At 38.0% G+C, this 19794-nt stretch overlaps 1 protein-coding gene and 1 pseudogene across 2 annotated transcripts in view; both read left to right on the plus strand.

Annotated features, from left to right (window-relative positions):
* MCM6 (minichromosome maintenance complex component 6) overlaps positions 1–19794 on the plus strand; it is a 40697-nt gene that overhangs the window by 11315 nt on the left and 9588 nt on the right. Inside the window, 11 exon segments of the mRNA XM_079783060.1 lie at positions 1031–1141; positions 1771–2020; positions 4438–4603; positions 4886–5031; positions 6054–6204; positions 7965–8106; positions 11691–11832; positions 13008–13115; positions 14612–14767; positions 16467–16595; positions 19491–19652. Coding sequence (XP_079639186.1) covers positions 1031–1141; positions 1771–2020; positions 4438–4603; positions 4886–5031; positions 6054–6204; positions 7965–8106; positions 11691–11832; positions 13008–13115; positions 14612–14767; positions 16467–16595; positions 19491–19652 — 1663 coding nt within the window.
* LOC307106475 (NADH dehydrogenase [ubiquinone] 1 beta subcomplex subunit 5, mitochondrial-like) lies at positions 8131–11673 on the plus strand (annotated as a pseudogene). The gene has a single exon. The product of its transcript is annotated as an NADH dehydrogenase [ubiquinone] 1 beta subcomplex subunit 5, mitochondrial-like (transcript).

The following is a 19794-nucleotide window of genomic DNA, read 5'->3' on the forward strand; positions in this document are numbered from 1 at the left end:
GGTGCCTCCCAACTGCCCTCCCCTGCTGGCCATCTTGTGGTGGCCATCTTGTGTCCACATGGGGGCAGGATCTTTGACCACATGGGGGAAGCCATATTATGTGTTGGAGTGATGGTCAATCTGCATATTACTCTTTTATTAGATAGTATAGAGGCCTGGTGCAGGAGTGGGGGCCAGCTGGTTTGCCCTGAAGGATGTCCCGGATCAGGGTGGGGGTTCCCTTGGGGCATGGGGCGGCCTGAGCAAGGGGCCTGTGGTGTGTTTGCAGGCTGGCCACACCCCCTGGCGACCCAAGCAGAGGCCCTGGTATCTGGAATTTATTTACCTTCTACAATTGAAACTTTGTAGCCTGGAGCGGGGCCAAGTCTCCTGCATGCTCCACGGCCGGCAGCCATTTCTGTTTGCGTTAATTCACCTTCTATAATTGAAACTTTGTAGCCTTAAGCGGAGGGTATGTGGAAAGCTTTGCTTTCTCCGTTGCTGTGGGCAACCCTGGCCTGGTCTCTCCATCTCCGTGCTGCTGCCATTCTGTTTGAATTTGTTTACCTTCTATAATTGAAACTTTGTAGCTTGAGTGGAGGCTTAGGCCTGGCAAGGGCATGCGGAAAGCTTGGCTTCCTCTGTTGCCTGGGAAACCTTGCTCTCTGTGGCTGTAGCCATCTTGGTTGGGTTAATTTGCATACTCGCTCCTGATTGGCTGGTGGGCGTGGCTTGGGCGTAGCAAAGGTGCGGTCAATTTGCATATTACCATTTTATTAGGTAGGCTCATGAGTATTCGGGCATAGCATTTTATATTTGGTATTTCTACTGTCTTAGATCTATTTTTGGAGGGATAAGAGAGGATTGAAATAGGCTCTCAAACCTGAACTAGATAATATAAGTATCCTGTGTAGTTAAATTCTAAGGCTTGGGTGTAACCAGATGAAATGACTTAGTCTCAGCTGTTGGCAAGCATGAAGGGGGAAGGAGGCCTTGGTAATAATAAGCCTCTTGAAGATGTCAGTTGATCTTTTTTTTGTTTGCTTTTTAGAGTTTATCCCTACCTATGTCGGGCCTTAAAAACTTTCGTCAAAGACCGTAAAGAGATTCCTCTTGCCAAGGATTTTTATGTGGCATTCCAAGACCTACCTACCAGACACAAGTAAGAAACCCTTCTTTGGAAGAAAAGAAACTTACCAAATAGTATAGGCATCACTTAATTGTCAGAAAACTCAGGAGGTTGTAGTCTTAGATTTGTAAAGTTTTGCCTAGTTATCCAAAAAATTTAGTTTTGGAGAAATGTATTTTTCTAGGGAGATAGGATGAGAAGTAAGTTAAGTGAAGCAATTTCTGAGTATTGTCTTATTTTAGAATACCTTTGAGGGATATTTGGGGGGAAATTAGTCAAGTGAGAAAATTTGAAAACAAACAGTCACAGAAATTCATGAATCTGTGGAAAATTTTGTCAGAGCTTAAATGGCATACCGTTTAAAGAACTTAAATAATTGTTTAAGAAATCGAAGTGATATTTTGAAAATAACTACTGAAATTACTTATAAAGTTACCAAGTTATTTAATATAAAATGGGTTTGTGCAGTAAAATGTTTCTGAACTTCTGAATTTTTCCCCCATGATAACTTTATTTTGAAAATACTTTAATACATATTTATTTAGAAATTGTAAATAAGCAAAAAATATTTGCATATAAACAAAAATATGATTATCCCGTTTTATAATTACTTATTTCTTTGGTGTGCTTTGTTCACCAATGGGACATTTATCCTTAAACAGAATTCGAGAACTCACCTCATCCAGAATTGGTTTGCTCACTCGAATCAGTGGGCAGGTGGTACGGACACACCCAGTTCACCCAGAGCTTGTGAGTGGAACTTTCCTGTGCTTGGACTGTCAGACAGTAATCAAGGATGTAGAACAGCAGTTCAAATACACACAGCCAAACATCTGCCGAAATCCAGTTTGTGCCAACAGAAAGAGATTCCTGCTAGATACAAATAAATCAAGATTTGTTGATTTTCAGAAGGTAATTATTAAATTTTTGTTAAGTTCAGATTTAGCCTATGCTAATAATTCCCTTCTAGGCACCTGTAATTATTATTTAAAAGCTTATTTAGACAGTGTTAAACTCGGTTTTTATTTTAAGTCAAGGATCATCAAATGTGACCACAGATTTAAGCCAAAAACTCTTAATGCAAATTTTGGTTATCAGTTTATAAATGTGTTTTAACCTTCAATAACCTGGATTGGAAGCCTCTTCAGGCTGTGACAAAACGTATTTGTTAAAGAATAAATAGTAATTATTACCAATATTAACTAGAGTTAAGAGGACTTTGGAGAAGTACAGACTTGTTGGTGTAAGACTTTGAGTAGGTGGTTAGGAGAGAGACGACATGAATAATAGGATAGGTGCAAATGGACATGTTTCTCAGTAGCAGTGAGGATTACCATGATTGAAGTAGAGGAGCCAAATTGGAGATTATCTAAGAGATGATTTGGTATGAGGCATAATGGTACTTGGAGCCTTAACTCTCAGATTTGGACCTATCTTAATAAATAAGGGAAATATATTTCAGAGGATATGATTTTTTTTTTATTTTTTAAGGAAGATTAATGGGACACTGGTTTGTAGTATTTAACAAGAGACTAGTAATTAGGCAGTTGTAGTGATTTGGGCAATAGTTGTTTGGTAGCAGTAGGTGTAGGGGCTCTTATCTCTGTAGGACTTAGTAACTCTGGGACATGCAAAGGGGAAAAAAAGTTGTAGCAGTTCAAGCATTAGAGCATGGAGGAATGAGTACCAGTCTAAAATAATATTTAATTCAGTTTTCAATCCTCACTTAGTATTTCTAATATTCTTATACTTGGTTTTTAAGAAGTACAATAGTCTATCAACAACTTTTGATAGGAGATACTTTATATTTAAAAAAGAACGTGATAACAACCCCATTGGGTCTTGGTTTGAAAAGAAAACAGAACACCTGTAATAAAGGATATTTTTGACAATTGGCGAAATTTATTTATTTATTTATTTATTTATTTATTTATTTATTTATTTATAAATATATTTTATTGATTTTTTACAGAGAGGAAGGGAGAGGGATAGAGAGAGCCAGAAACATCAATGAGAGAGAAACATCGACCAGCTGCCTCCTGCACACCCCCTACCGGGGATGTGCCCGCAACCAATGTACATGCCCTTGGGCCGGAATCGAACCTGGGACCTTTCAGTCCACAGACCAACGCTCTATCCACTGAGCCAAACCGGTTTCAGCAACAATTGGCGAAATTTAAAGTTGGACTGAATAATAGACATGGAATTAAATATTATTTAATCCTCTTGGTGGGATAAGGATATTGTGGTTACATAGGAGATTGTCTTTATTTGTAGGAGCTGAGTGCTTAAATATTTAGGGGTGAAGTATCTTGATACTTACATTTAAAATCTATACTAATAAAAGGGTAATATGCTAATTAGACCGGACATCTTCCGGACAAAGCCACGGTGGCAGGGGCCGAGGCAGAGGCAGTTAGGGGCAATCAGGCCAGCAGGGGGGCGGCAAGGGGTGATCAGGCCGGCGGGGGGGGGGGGGCAGTTAGGGGATGGTCAGGTCGGCAGAGGGGCAGTTAGGGGGTGATCAGGCCGGCAGGCAGAGGTGGTTAGGGGCGATCAGGCAGTCAGGCGAGCAGTTAGGAGCCAGTGGTCCTGGATTGCGAGAGTGATGTCTGTCTACCTACGGGATCGGGCCTAAACTGGCAGTTGGACATCCCCCAGGGGGTCCTGATTGGAGAGGGTGCAGGCCAGGCTGAGGGACACACCCCTGTGCATGAATTTTCTGCACTGGGCCTCTAGTATAATAATAATATAGTAAAAGTATGAGTGTCTAAGTAATGTTAACAGTTGCATTGAGATGGAGAGTATAAATTATGAAACACAGAACAGATATATAACTACATAGTCAATTTGAACAAAGAGGAAACAAGAAACAATGCTTTTTAATGAGAGAAAAATGAAGATTTTAAATAGATATAATCTTGCCCTAGCCGGTTTGGCTCAGTGGATGGAGCTTCAGCCTGCGGACTGAAGGGTCCCAGGTTCGATTCTGGTCAGGGACACATGCCTGGGTTGCAGGCTCAATCCTCATTGGGTGGAGTGCCGGAGGCAGCTGATCAATGATTCTTACTTATCATTGATGTCTCTATCTCTCATTCTCCCTTCCTCTCTGAAATCAATAAAAATATATTTAAATAAATAGATAGATAGAATCTTTTACCAAATTGAAAGGAGTTTTAGGGTAGATAATTTTTATGCTAAATGATGGCACATGTCAAAAGTGCAAATTGTAAGATAGTTTAAAATATGTAAATATTTGTGGCATTTAATTTAGATTGTATGACATTTGAACAAGATCTCTTATTCTTGGCCATTTTTCTTTGTTATAGGTTCGTATTCAAGAGACTCAAGCTGAGCTTCCTCGAGGAAGTATCCCACGCAGTTTAGAAGTGATCTTGAGGGCTGAAGCTGTGGAGTCAGCTCAAGCTGGTGACAAGTGTGACTTTACAGGGACGCTGATTGTTGTGCCTGATGTCTCTAAGCTTAGCACACCAGGTTGGTAATCTGAGGCTCAAATCTAACTAATTCTGTTACCTGAACTGCAGAGTATCTAGCTTCTTGTATCTTCCTTATCTTATTTTGGCCTACCAATCAAAGGGTAAACAGGGAAGTATGATGAGATTAAAGACTAATGGATTTTGTTACAGAAGGTACTGATCTGAAAAAAAATCAGTCTAAATGAAATCTTTGGATTTATAGGTTTTGTGTATTTGAGCAATTTTTACTTAGCACCTTCAATATTTGAGCTGTGAAACTACTTATCATTCAATCTTTCAGGAGCACGTGCAGAAACTAACTCTCGTGTCAGTGGTGTTGATGGATATGAGACAGAAGGCATTCGAGGACTCCGGGCCCTTGGTGTTAGGGACCTTTCATACAGGCTGGTCTTTCTTGCCTGTTGTGTTGCACCAACCAACCCAAGGGTGAGTCTTAGTAGAATAGCAAAGCTTGAGAAAGATGTCCCCCAAGGCTGCCACGAAGTTATAGGTTTCTGAAACCTCTCAGTTATCTAGTTAATGTTAGAGATATGGGTTGTTGAGATTTGATTTTTTTAAATTTTAAAATCAAATCTTTTCATGTCTCTCTGACAAGGAAAAATCTTGTTTTCATGTAAGAGCTCATTGCTTTAATAGCACTGGTACAAGTAATCCATGGTGGGGTTTATGTTTTTCAATTATCATGGTTCCTCTCATGCTCTTGGAGAAAGTGCAAATAGAAAGATTTAGTAATCTGGAAAGTAAAGTAAATTGCTTTCTGAGAGTGATGGGCTCTGTGTATTATAGTTGTTCAGAACTTGATCCTGTGTCCTGAATGGAAAAGCAGGTAGAAAGAGTTTGGAAAATCATCCAGTTTTGGAAAAAGAAATGAACATAATAACTATTCTGTCACTTCTTTTTGTTGTTGTTGTTATATTTTTCCATTGATTTTTAGGGAGAGTGAAAGAGAGAGGAAAGACAGAGAGAAACATCGATGTGAGAGAAACACATCAATTGGTTGCCTCCTGCATGCCACCACCTAGGGCCCAGGCCAGGTAGGAGCCTGCAATCAAGGTACATGCCCTTGACTGGAATCGAACCGAGGACCCTGTGGTCCACAGGCCGACGCTCTATTCACTGAGCAAAACCATCTAGGGCTGTCACTTCTTTTTGATCTTTGCATCATTGGACTAGCATTTTAGTATGGCTCATCTTGCCCATTCACATAAATTTAGATAGCAATATAAAACAGTGGTGGTGGCTTTTGTTTTTTTAATTCACAGGACAAATGACATACTCTCTTAATTAACTTAGAACTTACTAGTTGAGGATTTTTAAAAAACCTTTATAGTCAACAGATTCTGAAGTTGACCTCCCAGACTATAATTGTTTGTAGTGCAGTGTCTTCTCTTTCACGTTATTTTGACTGTTTCTGTACTAATATTTTTCCTTTCTCCTCTATCCCTCAGTTTGGAGGGAAAGAGCTCCGAGATGAGGAACAGACAGCTGAGAGCATTAAGAACCAAATGACTGTGAAGGAATGGGAAAAAGTGTTTGAAATGAGTCAAGATAAAAATCTGTACCACAATCTTTGTACTAGCCTATTCCCTACTATACATGGTAAGAGTTCTATCCATTTGTGCCATAAACTTGAAATTCAAGATAATGATTCAAGATAAAACAGCAACATATGATTTCTTAAAGCATACAAATCAAATCATGAAAGTTTTTTTGTAGGTTTAGAAGGTTTCTTTTTAAGTCATTTATGAAAGGAAAATATATGACTCCACTTAAAACGAAGTACCTAGAATAGGCAAATTCATAGAGACAGAAAGAGGTTACCTGGGGGAGAGGAATGGGGAGTTACTATTTAATGGATAGAGTTCCTGTTTGGTAAGATGAATAGCTCTAGAAATTGATAGGGATGATAATTATAAAACATAGTGAATGTACTTAATTCCACTGAAATGTACACTTAAAAATGGTTGAAATGGGGGGAAATGGTTGAAATGGTAAATTTTATGTTGTGTATACTTTACCACAATTTTTTTTAAAAAGAAAAAGGGATCATGTAGTCTTCTTTTTCTGACTTTAGGACAGAACTGGACTTCAGTATACTCCAATATGCTAGTTTAATATCTGTGGGGCTTTTTAAATTTTTAGAGCTGGAGATTTCTTGATGTTTCTTGGTTACATGTACATGTCTATACATTTGGTCGTTTCTTCTTTCATGTTTTTTTGACTCTTGGTTGCTAGCTGCTTGCTGTTATTAAAATCCTCTTGTGTGTTGAAGAGTATAACTAAATTTTTAGGTCTCATAATATAGTGGGTTCTTTCTTAGGTATATATTTTTTAATCATTACAATTAACCTGTTTTTCTACCTAAATATTTGATAAATGAAATTAAACTGAAATCCTTTATGTTAATAATTGTTTATGGATTTTAGAGTGTCTTCCTTTAATAATGAATAGGGTAAAAAATTTTATGCTGCTTCACTTTTCCCGTAAATTATTGCTTTGTAACAAATTATCCCAAAATTTAGTGGCTTAAAATAGCAAACATTATCTCATACAGTCTGTGGGTCAGAAATTGACAGGGGCTTAGCTGGGTGGTTCTGCTCAGTCTTTCAGGAGGTTTCAGCCAAGACATCAGCTGGGGCTGCAGTCATCTGAAGGCTTTTCTGGGGTCAGAGGATCCACTTATGAGTGGCTCACTTAGGAGGCTTATAGGTCAGAGTAGTGTTGGTTGTGGAATGGGTTTTTAAATTTTCTATGTTTAACAAGTGGTTTTTGTAAATCTGCCTAGCACTTCATTGATGGAATTCATAGAAAGTCATTTCTAAAGATCCATTGTTTTCTAATTATGCATTTCCTTCTTATATTGGATTTATATAGTTCTTTGAAGCATTTTGTCTAATCCCTCTGAGTTCAGTTAGCATGAATTTATATTCAGCACTGGTCACTGTTGGTAACACAAAAGAAGTAAGTCATGGACCATTTCTCAAACTGTTGATTGGCATGCCATTAGAAAGAACTAGCAAATATGATAGATAAGCTGAGGGGGACATTTATGGGGAGAGATATTTGAGGACTACCACATAGAGAAAAGCTTTGTATAAGGTAGTGGGACTTGTGATCAAGGAAAGCCTCTTAGAAGGGTGAGCATTGGCTGGCACCTGTGACACCTGCAGTATAGGTGAAGACATTGGTTAGGGGAATTCAAGTTCCAGAGCAAGAATCAAGATTAGGAGCCAGGTATTTTTACCTCAGTCTTGTGCTTTGCTTCACTTTTATCTACTCTTGGTTGATAAACATGCCTTTGGAATTTCCTGTGATATGTTTAGCTTCATGTTGAAAAATACCTTGGGTTTTTGTTTCAGGCAATGATGAAGTAAAACGGGGTGTCCTGCTGATGCTCTTTGGTGGTGTTCCAAAGACAACAGGGGAAGGAACCTCTCTTCGGGGGGACATAAATGTTTGCATTGTTGGTGACCCAAGTACAGCTAAGAGCCAGTTTCTCAAGTAAGTGTTTGCCCGTAGTAGTGCAGCAGGAAAAACTGTGCATAGTTCAGGCTCTGTGCTACCAGGAGTGCAGTCAGTGTGCCTGTACTAGAGCAGGAGTATAAATTAGGACTGTGTTGAATATGTAACTCACTTGGATTCAAAACACCTTAATTTTTTTTAATAGAATGTAACAATATTTTATAATTTTGGAATAGGGAAAAAATTGCCTGCAATCCTATTCCCATGTAGAACTCTTTTAATCTTTGTATAATGTCCTTGTATAATCTTTGAATACATAAATATGTATTTTCATTTTAATATACCCTAAATATTTTTCCATCTTCTTTACTTTCACAATTTTTTTTGTTGGTGTACTATAACTTACAAAATCATTTCCCTAGCCTGTCGTTTATTTTAATGATTATATAGATATTGATAGAGTGAGTACCATGATGTGTAGAACTTTTTATTTAAATTTTTTTTCTTTCCTATGAGTAAATTCCAACTATAAAATTGATGAGATTAAGAATACAAATATCTTTAAGGTTCTTAAACAGGACACACTTTGCCAAAGCAGTGCTATAAGCATGAGACATTTTTTGCCAAACTTATCAGCATGTGTATTGCAAGAACTTGTTTACTTTTAATTTTTTAAGAAACTTAGAGGTCAAAATAATAGCAACCCGTTTTGAGCACTGTCTGTGTTCTTGGTACTGTAAATATGTGTATATTATGTCTTATCCAACAGTACCCAGACCAACATGTATTGTCTATTTTCAAGGAGGCAAACAAAATCCTCATATTATGTCTATTCTTAGACCAGGCCAACACTATCTTGAACACTAAAGCTTTGTAATAAGTTTTAAAATCAGAAAATCTGAGTTGCCCAATTCTTCCAGATTGTTTTAGCTATTCTGGTCCTTTGAGTTTCTACGTGAATTTTAGGATCATCTTGTCAGTTTCTACAAAGAAGCCAGTTGTGATATTAATAGGGGTTGTGTTGAATCTGTAGATCCATTTGAGGTGTATTGGCATTTTTTTTTTAAGAGGGAGAGGAGGAGTAGCCATGGCGGCCTTGAGCTTGCTGCAGCGGACTTCGGTCACCGCTGACCATGCTCTCTGGCCACCGCCTGGGCACATGGCTTGGATCCAGGGCCTTTCTCACTTGGGGCTTTCCAAAGGCTATTGTTCCTGTAAGACACAGTGGAGACCATGAGAAAAGACTTATCAAACCTTCTGGATTCTATGATAGGCGTTCTTTGAATTTACTGAAATTCTACATTATGTTGACTGGGATTCCAGTAGTAATTGGCATAACTCTGGTGAATGTTTTCGTTGGTGAAACTCAATTAGCAGAAATTCCAGAAGGCTATATCCCAGAACACTGGGAATATTACAAGCATCCTATATCAGGATGGATTGCCCGAACTTTCTGTGATAGTCCTGAAAAGAATTATGAATGAACAATAGCTATCCTTCACATTGAAGCTGAAAACGCTGAATTATGGCTACAGGAGCTGGAAGTATGAAGATTAATGCGTATGAGAGACAATGGTCCCTGGTATCAGGAACTAACCATTGATAAGAGACTTGTTGATGATGCTCCAAAAACAAATTCTAACAACTGATTTTTTATTTCTCTAAATACAAAGTACATTTTCTTTATGGGAAAATAAAATAATAAATGTATTCTGTACTTTTGCTCAGAGTGATGAATAAAATACTTCCATTGCTCTGTTTCCCAGTGTTGGTTCAGACTAAGGCTTTTTCTATAGTGGATTTTAACTTTTTCAGCTTTGTGAGGCATAACTAACAAAAATTGTAAGATATTTAAAGTGTACATTGTGATTATTTGATAATATGGGTACATTGTGAGTGGCAGATTAAGGCTTTTGATTTGGGAGTTTCAGTTTCCTCCTCTTTTTTTTTTCTTTAAATATATTTTATTGATTTTTTACAGAGAGGAAGGGAGAGGGAGAGAGAGCCAGAAACATCAATGAGAGAGAAACATCCATCAGCTGCCTCCTACACACCCCCTACTGGGGACTCGCCCGCAACCAAGGTACATGCCCCTGACCAGAATCGAACCTGGGACCCTTCAGTCCGCAGGCCGACGCTCTATCCACTGAGCCAAACCGGTTAGGGCTCAGCTTCCTCTTTTAAGAGGTTTAAACAATTTTTTAAAGTTGGAGAAATAGGAATTTGTGAACTCCTTAAAGGTGTAACTTTGAAAGGTTAATGTTTTACTTAGTTGATAAATGGAAGTTAGAGCAATCTGAATATGTTAAGTATCAGGAAGTATAGTAGTTTATGTCAACATTGTGGACATCTGGATTATTCAGGGGCAACTCAGAGTTTTAAATTATACAAATATTGAACCAACTAGATAAAACAATAACACCTTAATAAACATTTTCAATGAACAAAAAAAGAGAGAGAGATTTATTGTTCTACTTATTTATGCATTCATTGGTTATTTCTTGTATGTGCTCTTACTAGGAATCAAACCTGCATCCTTGTTGTATCAGGATGCTTCAGCCAACTGAGCTACCCTGCCAGGGTGTATATTGGCTTTTAACAATATTGTCTTCTGATCCATAAACATGGGACATCTTCCCATTTATTTAGGCCTTTAATTTCTTTGAACAATGTTTTATAGTTTTCAGGGTATAAGCTTGCACTTCTTTTGTTAAACCTATTCCTAAGTATTTTAATCTTTTTGATGGTGTTGTTTTCTTTTCATTTTGGGGTTGTTCATTGCACATGTATATGAATGAAATTGATCTTTTGTCTCACAACCTTATAAGAACTCTTTTATTAGTTGTAACATTTTTGTAGATTCCATAGGATTTTCTGTCTATCAGATCATGTTATCTGCAAATAGTGATAATTCTTTCAAACTGGCTGCCTTTTGCTTTTCCTTGCCTAATTGTACCTGCTACACTTTTGAGTATAATGTTGAATAGAAGTGGTAGAGTTAACATCTGTGTCTCATTTTCCTAATCTTAGGGGGAAAGCATTCAGCCTTTAACCTTCAAGAATGATGTTAGCTGTGGGTTTTTATAGATGCTATATCAGGTTGAAGGAAAGTCTCTTCTATTCCTCATTTGTTGAGTTTTTATCATGAAGGGTGTTGGATTTTGTCACATGTTTTTTTCTGAAACCATTGAGATGGTTTTTATCTTTATTAATGTGGCATATTATTAATTTTTAGCTGTTAAACCAACCTTGCCTTTTTACAATAAATCTCAGCTAGTTTTATTTTATTTTTTAAGTGCAAGGCCTTCTAATAGATCATTATTGCTAAACTTTTATTATTAAAGACTTTTAAAGTTGATATTTTTGTCATGTATGAACTTCATCTTACATTTGACAGGAATGGATTTAAATCTATCTAAAAGGCCAAAGGAGAATGGCTTTATGTTCAGTCTGTGGTTTCATATTCAGTCTATTAGAGGTATCTCTGGATTGCTTATGATTAATGCCTTTCTCAGTTTTTAAAAAAATAAATTTAAATTCTTAATTGACAAATGCTGTTAGGTGATATTCCTGCACAGAATGTTTTATAGTCACATATTAATGAATATGATAACCTTGAATAGGCATGTGGAGGAGTTCACCCCCAGAGCTGTCTACACCAGTGGCAAAGCATCCAGTGCTGCTGGCTTAACAGCAGCTGTTGTGAGAGATGAAGAATCTCATGAATTTGTCATTGAAGCTGGAGCTTTGATGCTGGCTGATAATGTAAGAACATTTTATACTCTTGGATATAAAGAAATCAGACTATTCCCTACCATGTCAGTAAAGTCCTATAAGTTTCCATTAAAAAGATGTCCTTTAACCTTTTGCATTCAGATGTCGAGTGTGACTCGACATGGTTAGCATTAGAATAAAGGAATCGAGAAAAAAGCAAGCGAGTGCAAAGGGTTAAAAAGGGCATTTTTAGTAAATAATCTGTATTTGACATTGATTAATTAGATCTGTAAAGGCATGTAAGTTGTAGCTATATCTATATATATAAAAGGCTAAGTGACCATCCGACCAACCAGTAGGTATGATGTGCACTGACCACCAGGGGGCAGATGCTCAACACAGGAGCTGCTGAGTGACAGCAACTTTGCAGAGTGCCTTCTCACACTCTGGGACCCCTCAAGGGATGTCAGAGAGCCAGTTTTAGCCTGATCCCTGCAGGTCAGGCCAAGGGGTCCCACCTACCGGAAGCACTCTTCAAGCTGCAGCGCTGCCCCAGGTGCAGCCGGCCAGGGAGGGACCGTGGGAGGTTGGCTCCAGGGTGTGCGTGTCCGGCTCTTCTCTCCCAGTCCCGCCCCGCTGGCCTCCTTCTAATTAATTTCCTTTCCATCTGCACAAATCTATGCACTGGGTCACTAGTGTGCTTATAAACATTATGTTTCAATTTCACTCTTCACTTCTGCAGCCAAAAATCAATGTTGAAGTGACCCAAAATATTTTGATCCTGAGATTTACACAGGTTTTTTTTTTAATATATCTGTACTGATTTCACAGAGGAAGGGAGAGGGAGAGAGGGAGAAACATAAATGATGAGAGAGAATAATTGATCGGCTGCCTCCTGCATACCTGCTATGAGGTCAGGCATGTGCCATTGACCGGAATCGAACCTGTGACTCTTCAGTCCACAGGCTGACACTCCATCCACTGAGCCAAACCAGCCTGGCAAGGCTTTTATGTTGAGTAAAAGTGCAGTAAATGTAAGTTTTTAGTTTTAGTCTAAAACAAGTCAAAAGCACATGGTTCCTTCTAGCTCTGGGATCTACTGTACTCTAGTAGAGGGAATTAGGATTACTTGTTTACCTATCTTACAGTATAGGTGCAAACTTTGACTTTACTTGCCATTTGACACCTAAAAGGCAGTTCCTTATGCTAGATTTGTTTGGTTACAGGGTGTATGTTGTATTGATGAATTTGATAAGATGGAAGTGCGGGATCAAGTTGCTATTCACGAGGCTATGGAACAGCAGACTATCTCCATCACTAAAGCAGGCGTGAAGGTACATGTGTCCACTTCTGTTCCACTGCATCATGCCTTGTAGATTGATGTAGTTCTAGAGACATTCACCTGGATAAAATGCATTATTTCAACATAAAATGTTATTCGTTGAAATGGAAAACACAGCCCTGAGGATTATTAATCCAAATTATAGGTACTGTGAAAATGTGACGCTATGACAGAAAGTAGGGGGTTTTGGTGAAAATTTTAGCATTTTACAGCTCAAAATTTTCACAAAGCTTCTATATTTTTTGATAAAGCAGGTTTTCAATTATAACAAAAATAATCTAAGTGAAAATAATAGGTACAGTCATGTTCCACATAATGTTTTGGTCAAGGATGGACCACATATGTGATGGTGGTCCCATGAGATTATATTAGAGCTGAAAAATTCCTGTCACCTAGTGACGTCTTAGTCGTAGTAATATCTTAGCACATCACATTACTCACATGTTTGTGGTGATGCTGGTGCAAACAGACCTACTGTGCCGCCAATTGTATAAAATAGAGCACATACAATTATGTACAGTACATAATACTGGGTATTATTGTTTTAGAGTGTTCTCTTTATACTTATAAAAAAAGGTTAGCTATAAAACGGTAAGCCATACTACTCAGGCAACAGCCTCATACATCTTGTGTTTACATCTCTTGATTGCATCATCTTCTCATGCTTGATTGAATCTCATGTTGTTTTATACAGTAGGCTATACCATCTAGGTTTGTGTAAGTGCACTCTATGATCTTTGAACAACCATAGAATTGCCTAACAACTCATTTCTCAGAACCTACCCCCATCATTAGTGATAGAAGACTGTACAATATTGTGACTTAACATTCGAGAGAATCGAACTTTTTAAATAAAGTAATACGTTCAAGTAGTGAGGAAAATTTAAGCAGTACTCTAAAATATAAGGAAGAGAAATCTTCCCCTGCAACTCCCAGCACTAATAAATATTCAGAAATACCTGCTGAGTTTATGCCCCTTTTAGGAATATTTTATATAGAAACAAGCATAATACATATAGTTTTGTTCCTTACTCATTTAACGTCATAATTTTATTTTGGCAATCTTTCTATATTGGCACATATTACATCCACTTTGGGTTGTTTTTTTTTACTGCATGGTTTTCAGTTGTATGTACCCCAATTAGACACGTACAGAGTGATATTTGGGTCCTTTACAGCCTTTTGATTAAAAGCAATATTGTAGGTGTCCTTGAACACACATCTTGTACCTAGCTGCAAGATAAATTTCTAACAAGAAATCTCAGGCTTAATGGGTATGCACAGCATTTCGCCATCATCATATGGGACTACCTGTGCGCTGTGTGTTATTAGATTTTACTTTTAATGATCCAGTAGGTGAAAAATGATATCTTAGTATTTTGGTTAGCATTTATTTCATTATGAAAGAGATCAAGCATTTTGTCATATGTTTATTGGCCGTTCCAGATGTCTTTTTAAACCTATCACAATTCTTTCTTTTGTGGTCAGGCTACTCTGAATGCCAGAACATCCATTTTGGCAGCAGCAAACCCAATCGGTGGACACTATGACAGATCAAAGTCGTTGAAACAGAATATAAATTTGTCAGCTCCCATCATGTCCCGATTTGATCTCTTCTTTATACTTGTGGATGAATGTAATGAGGTAACCAACATTATCTATCACTCTTAGCTTATTTTGTTATTTCCAATATGAATAACTGAGTGAGTTAGGCTTGAATGTATAATCCTGAACATGTGTTTGCACTGATCTTTCGTTTCTCACCAATTGGGCAAAGGTGTATTAAGCAATTCAAAATAAAGTCACTTGAATTGCTGGTTCCACTTAATTGTTTTGAGGAATATAATGTCTTTTGTTTTTGCTACTGTTTGTTGTTTTTTTGTTTTAATTTTCAAAGGAAAAAGGACATGGTCAATATACAGATCTTATAACATAGAAACCCACACCTGAAACCTGTATGTTCATATTGACCAATGTCACCCCAATAAATTTAATAAATTTAATAAGAAAAAAGGAAACATTATAATTAATTCTCAATCATTCTCTTTAAGATTTTTATAAGAATTTTTTTGTTTTGTTAGGGATCTTTTTAGTAAGCATGAAAAAATTGGAATATCAAAGAAATTTCTTCCTTTTTTCTCCTCCAAATCAGGAGTCATTACTCTTCCTATATTTTCTCATAAAGTTGAGTTTGTATCACTTTTTCGCCTTGATTATAGAATAATTTGAAGATTGAGTGTAAAGTGGTGGATGTAGTTGGATTCGGACATGTTAACTATTAGAGTTATTTATACTTAATCTTAAATATTTAACAATACTGCACAGCTCAGATGGGCATAGAACTACAAAGTGACATTCTGTAGAAGCTAATATTATAGGCTGTACTGTTAATTACTGAGCATGGGGATCCTGTATTGCATTAGGCACAATGCATACTCTTGCTTACAGCAAAACTTTAAATATAATCTAAATAAAAGCTGCCTTCCATTAGTTTTTTATGTTTTGGTTTGTTTTTATCCCTTTACAAATCCATATAAATATTTAACCCATCTACCCATAGTTGGGAGTTATCTGATTTCATTATTTCTGTTGGTACATGATCCATTAAATTAGTTTTTTAACTGTTGGAAATAATTTCAGACTTACAGGAATGTTGCAAGAAATATAATAGTGCACATGGTACCCATATACCTTTTATTCTATTCACATATTAACATGTTGCCCTATTTGCTGTATCATTTGTTCTCGTTACATCTACATGGTTTTTCTGTATCATTTAAGAGTAAATTGCTTATTTTTTGTATGATTTTTTGTCAATATTAATTCTGTGATGATTACCTTTACATATTTACAAATCGTAATACAATGTAGTGGCCAAGACCATGGACTCTGAAGCTGGACTGTTCGAATCTTGGCTCCATTTCTTGCTGTGATATGGACTAGTGATTTAACCTCTCTGAGCCTCAATTTACTCATCTGTAAAATAGGGGTAATAACTACCTACGTAATAAGGTTTTGGTGAAGGTTGTATGAGTTAAGGCTTCTATACACACTTAGGCAATAGTGGCTGGCATATACTAAGGGCCCTAGAAATCTGCTATTGTTATTAAAGTCAATTAATTCCTTCAGGAATATTCTTGGAGTGGAGCAAAAGTAAACATTTTAATTTGGTTTTAAATGAAACTGGTACCAAACTTTCCTCAGAAACGTTGTACCTATGAATACATCTTTCAGTAGCATATTAGAGCTTATTTTTGCTATGAATAATTTCTTAATGCCTAGGATAGTCTGGAGTGGATATTGATGTGACTGATCAAAGTGATTTTGTTTTGTTTTGAATTAGGTTACAGATTATGCCATTGCAAGGCGTATAGTAGACTTGCATTCAAGGATTGAAGATTCGATTGATCGTGTTTATTCCCTTGATGATATCAGGAGGTATCTTCTCTTTGCAAGGCAGTTTAAACCAAAGGTAACCTGCATTTTTTATACTAGAATAGAGCATCATGGGTATATTTTAAATGGCATTTAGACAAAAGGGTTACATGGAGAAATCTGAACCTGTACTTGTTTGGGTTTTTTGTTTATGTTGGGGGTTTTGTTTGTTTAGAACTGTTTGTTTCTTCAGAGAGTTGAGAAAAGGGCATTTTAAAAATATCTGAATAATTCCATTTCTTTTCCTTGTTAGTTGCTAATAACAAGTTTTTGTGGGTGAAGAGTTTTATTTTGTTTGTTAATATATTTTTATTGATTTCACAGAGGAAGGGAGAGCAAAAGAGAGAGAGAAACTTCAATGATGAGTGAGAATCATTGATTGGCTGCCTCCTACACACCCTCTACTGGAGATCAAGCCCTCAACCTGGGCATGTGCCCTGACTGGGAATTGAACCTGCAACCTTATTGGTGCATAGGACAATACTCCCAACTGAGCCACCTGGCTGCGGCAGACATTCTTTTATTTTAACCATTCCTAAGAATCATAAAACTGTGTATGTGTTTAGTAGTCTACTGAGTGCTCTCATATCTTTCTCTGAGGAAAAACTTGGATTCCTCTGGATAATTATGAATGAACATGATTGTTATTTTATAGTAGTTGATGTAGTTCATTAGGTTGAATCTGCACTGGATCCAGGATAGTTACTTAATATTTATTTTTAAAATAAGCCTCCATTTAATAGCCCAGCTGAAGTGGCTCAGTGGTTGAACCAGGAAGTCACAGTTTAATTCCTCGTCTGGGCACATGCCCAGGTTTTGGGCTTGATCCCTGGTAGGGGGCATACAGGAGGCAGACAATTAATGATTCTTGCTTATTGATGTTTCTATCTCTCTTTCCTTCTCCCTTCTCTCTGAAAATCAACTTAAAAAATAATAATAATAAATGAATAAACCTCCAGTTGGCAGTTTCCTAAGATAGAGTATGGAAAGAAAAAAATTTTGGTTGATTCTAGGTTTTTACATATTATTGTCTGGCTTGATTTTTGGAAGTTATTCTTTTTTTAATGTGCCCTAAAGGTTGTAGGAATTGAACCAGCAACCTTTTGGTTAACAGGATGACACTCCAACCAACTGAGCCATCCGGCCAGGGCTTAGAAGTTATTCTGAGATTTTAATTATTTATCACTTTCACTTAGTTATCCTATGTAAAAAAAAAAAAAGCCTAGTATGCAAATAGACCAAACTGCAGGTGGAACAACCGGTTGCTGTGATGCGCACTGACCACCAGGGGGCAGACACTCAATGCAGGAGCTGCCCCCAGCCTGCAGGCCCCAGGGCAGCCAAGGCAGGTGACAGTGGGGGGCCCCTGATTGCCCTGCCAGTCACCCCACAGAGGGAGGCGACCAGCGGCGGCGGTGGTAGCAGTGGGGCGAGCGGGCAGTGCAAGGCCGGCCAAGGCGGGTGCCAGCGGGGGCCCCCCAATTGCCCTGCCAGTCGCCCCACAGATCGGCCCTGATTGCCGGCCAGGCCTAGGGACCCTACCCATGCACGAATTTTGTGTACCGGGCCTCTAGTTTATAATATTGGGATTGACTCTCACTGTCTCAGAAGAAGTTTAATGAGTTTGCTCTAACTGGTTTGGCTCAGTGGATTGAGCATCGGCCTGCGGATTGAAGGGGCCTGGGTTTGATTCCGGTCAAGGGCAAATGCCCAGGTTGTGTGTTCGATCCCCAGTAGGGGCCATGCAGGTGACAGCTGATCAATGATTCACTCACATCATTAATGTTTCTCTCTCCCTCTTCCTTCCTCTTTGAAATCAATAAGATATATTAAGAATGATCCTCTTATTTACTTAATTTCTTTTTTTGATCGATCCTCTTTAAAAAAACTAAGGGTTCTTTGTTATTATTTGAAAAGTAATAAGGTTTACTGAAATAGCTAGTGTATAATATATATGTGTATTGTCCTTTGTTCTTAAAGACAACATAAATTAATTTAATCTCAAGAATAGCCTGAGCATTAATTTGTTTAATGGGTTCTGGCATCCTGGGTGAAAAGATTACAACCTATCCCATTGCTTCAGCTTGTTACATATCTTCTATATATATAAAAGGCTAAGTGTCTGTCCATCCGACCAGTAGCTATCATGCGCACTGACAACGAGGGAGCAGACACTCAACGCAGGATCTGCTATGATGCACACTGGCCATTTAAAAATAAATGGCACCATGGACCTGGTGCTGACAAACCAACACTCGGCCTCCCCCAAGTGGGACACAGGCCCTGCCACCACCACCACTCCCCCACCACCCCCTATGGCACAAAATGCAGCCCAAGCCCAGCCCAGCCTGGAAATGGTGGCTGTGGACGTTGTGTAATGACATCACATAGCAACATCCGGCTTTCTCTCCCTAGCGACTAGCATCTTTGGAGTTTCTTCAGCCCAGGAACCCGACTTGCTTTGTAGCCAGGTGCAAACATTTTACAGTTTAACCAAATGTTTGTGAAACGTTTTCTCATGCCTCATCTCATTGATCCTCAGAGATGTCCTGGAGTAGGTAGATAGGAGACTCAGTAGAATCCTGTTTTCTTTTCATTAGCAAGATGTGAATAGCAATATTAAAATATTTCTTCTAATTAATTTCCTTTTAATGTGCGTGAATCCGTGCACCGGGACACTAGTCTTTTAGAAATTGTCATTTTCCTTAAATACTAATCCTGCTGCCTTCCTGTTTATAAAATAGTACATGGAATCCACAGGCCTTCTTAGTTTCTGTTGAAGGGCATTTCAGTGTTAATTCCGTGTCATTGGCTTCAAAGTTTTGACTTTCTCAGTTCCCCTAATGTCTCCACCTGGAAGGCTCTTAAACCTCTCATTAACACAGCTCCCGTCAAGTAGAAATGCTCTGACGTAAGTGATGTTCTGAAACAGATTTCCAGAGAGTCAGAGGACTTCATTGTGGAACAGTATAAACGTCTCCGCCAGAGGGATGGTTCTGGAGTAAGCAAGTCGTCCTGGAGGATTACAGTTCGGCAGCTTGAGAGCATGATCCGTCTCTCGGAAGCAATGGCTCGGATGCACTGCTGTGATGAGGTATCAAAGTCACTTTAACATAATGGATGGAAAGAGAAATTGATTTGTCAGCTTATAAGCAATTTTTTATCTTTGGTTTGGGACATACTAGCATTATATAACTGTTGAGTGCTCATAAGATATGTGACCTTGGGATTTCTCC

This window comes from Cnephaeus nilssonii, assembly GCF_951640355.1.
Source record: "Cnephaeus nilssonii genome assembly, chromosome: 10".
In the NCBI taxonomy this organism is placed as follows: Eukaryota; Metazoa; Chordata; class Mammalia; order Chiroptera; family Vespertilionidae; genus Cnephaeus; species Cnephaeus nilssonii.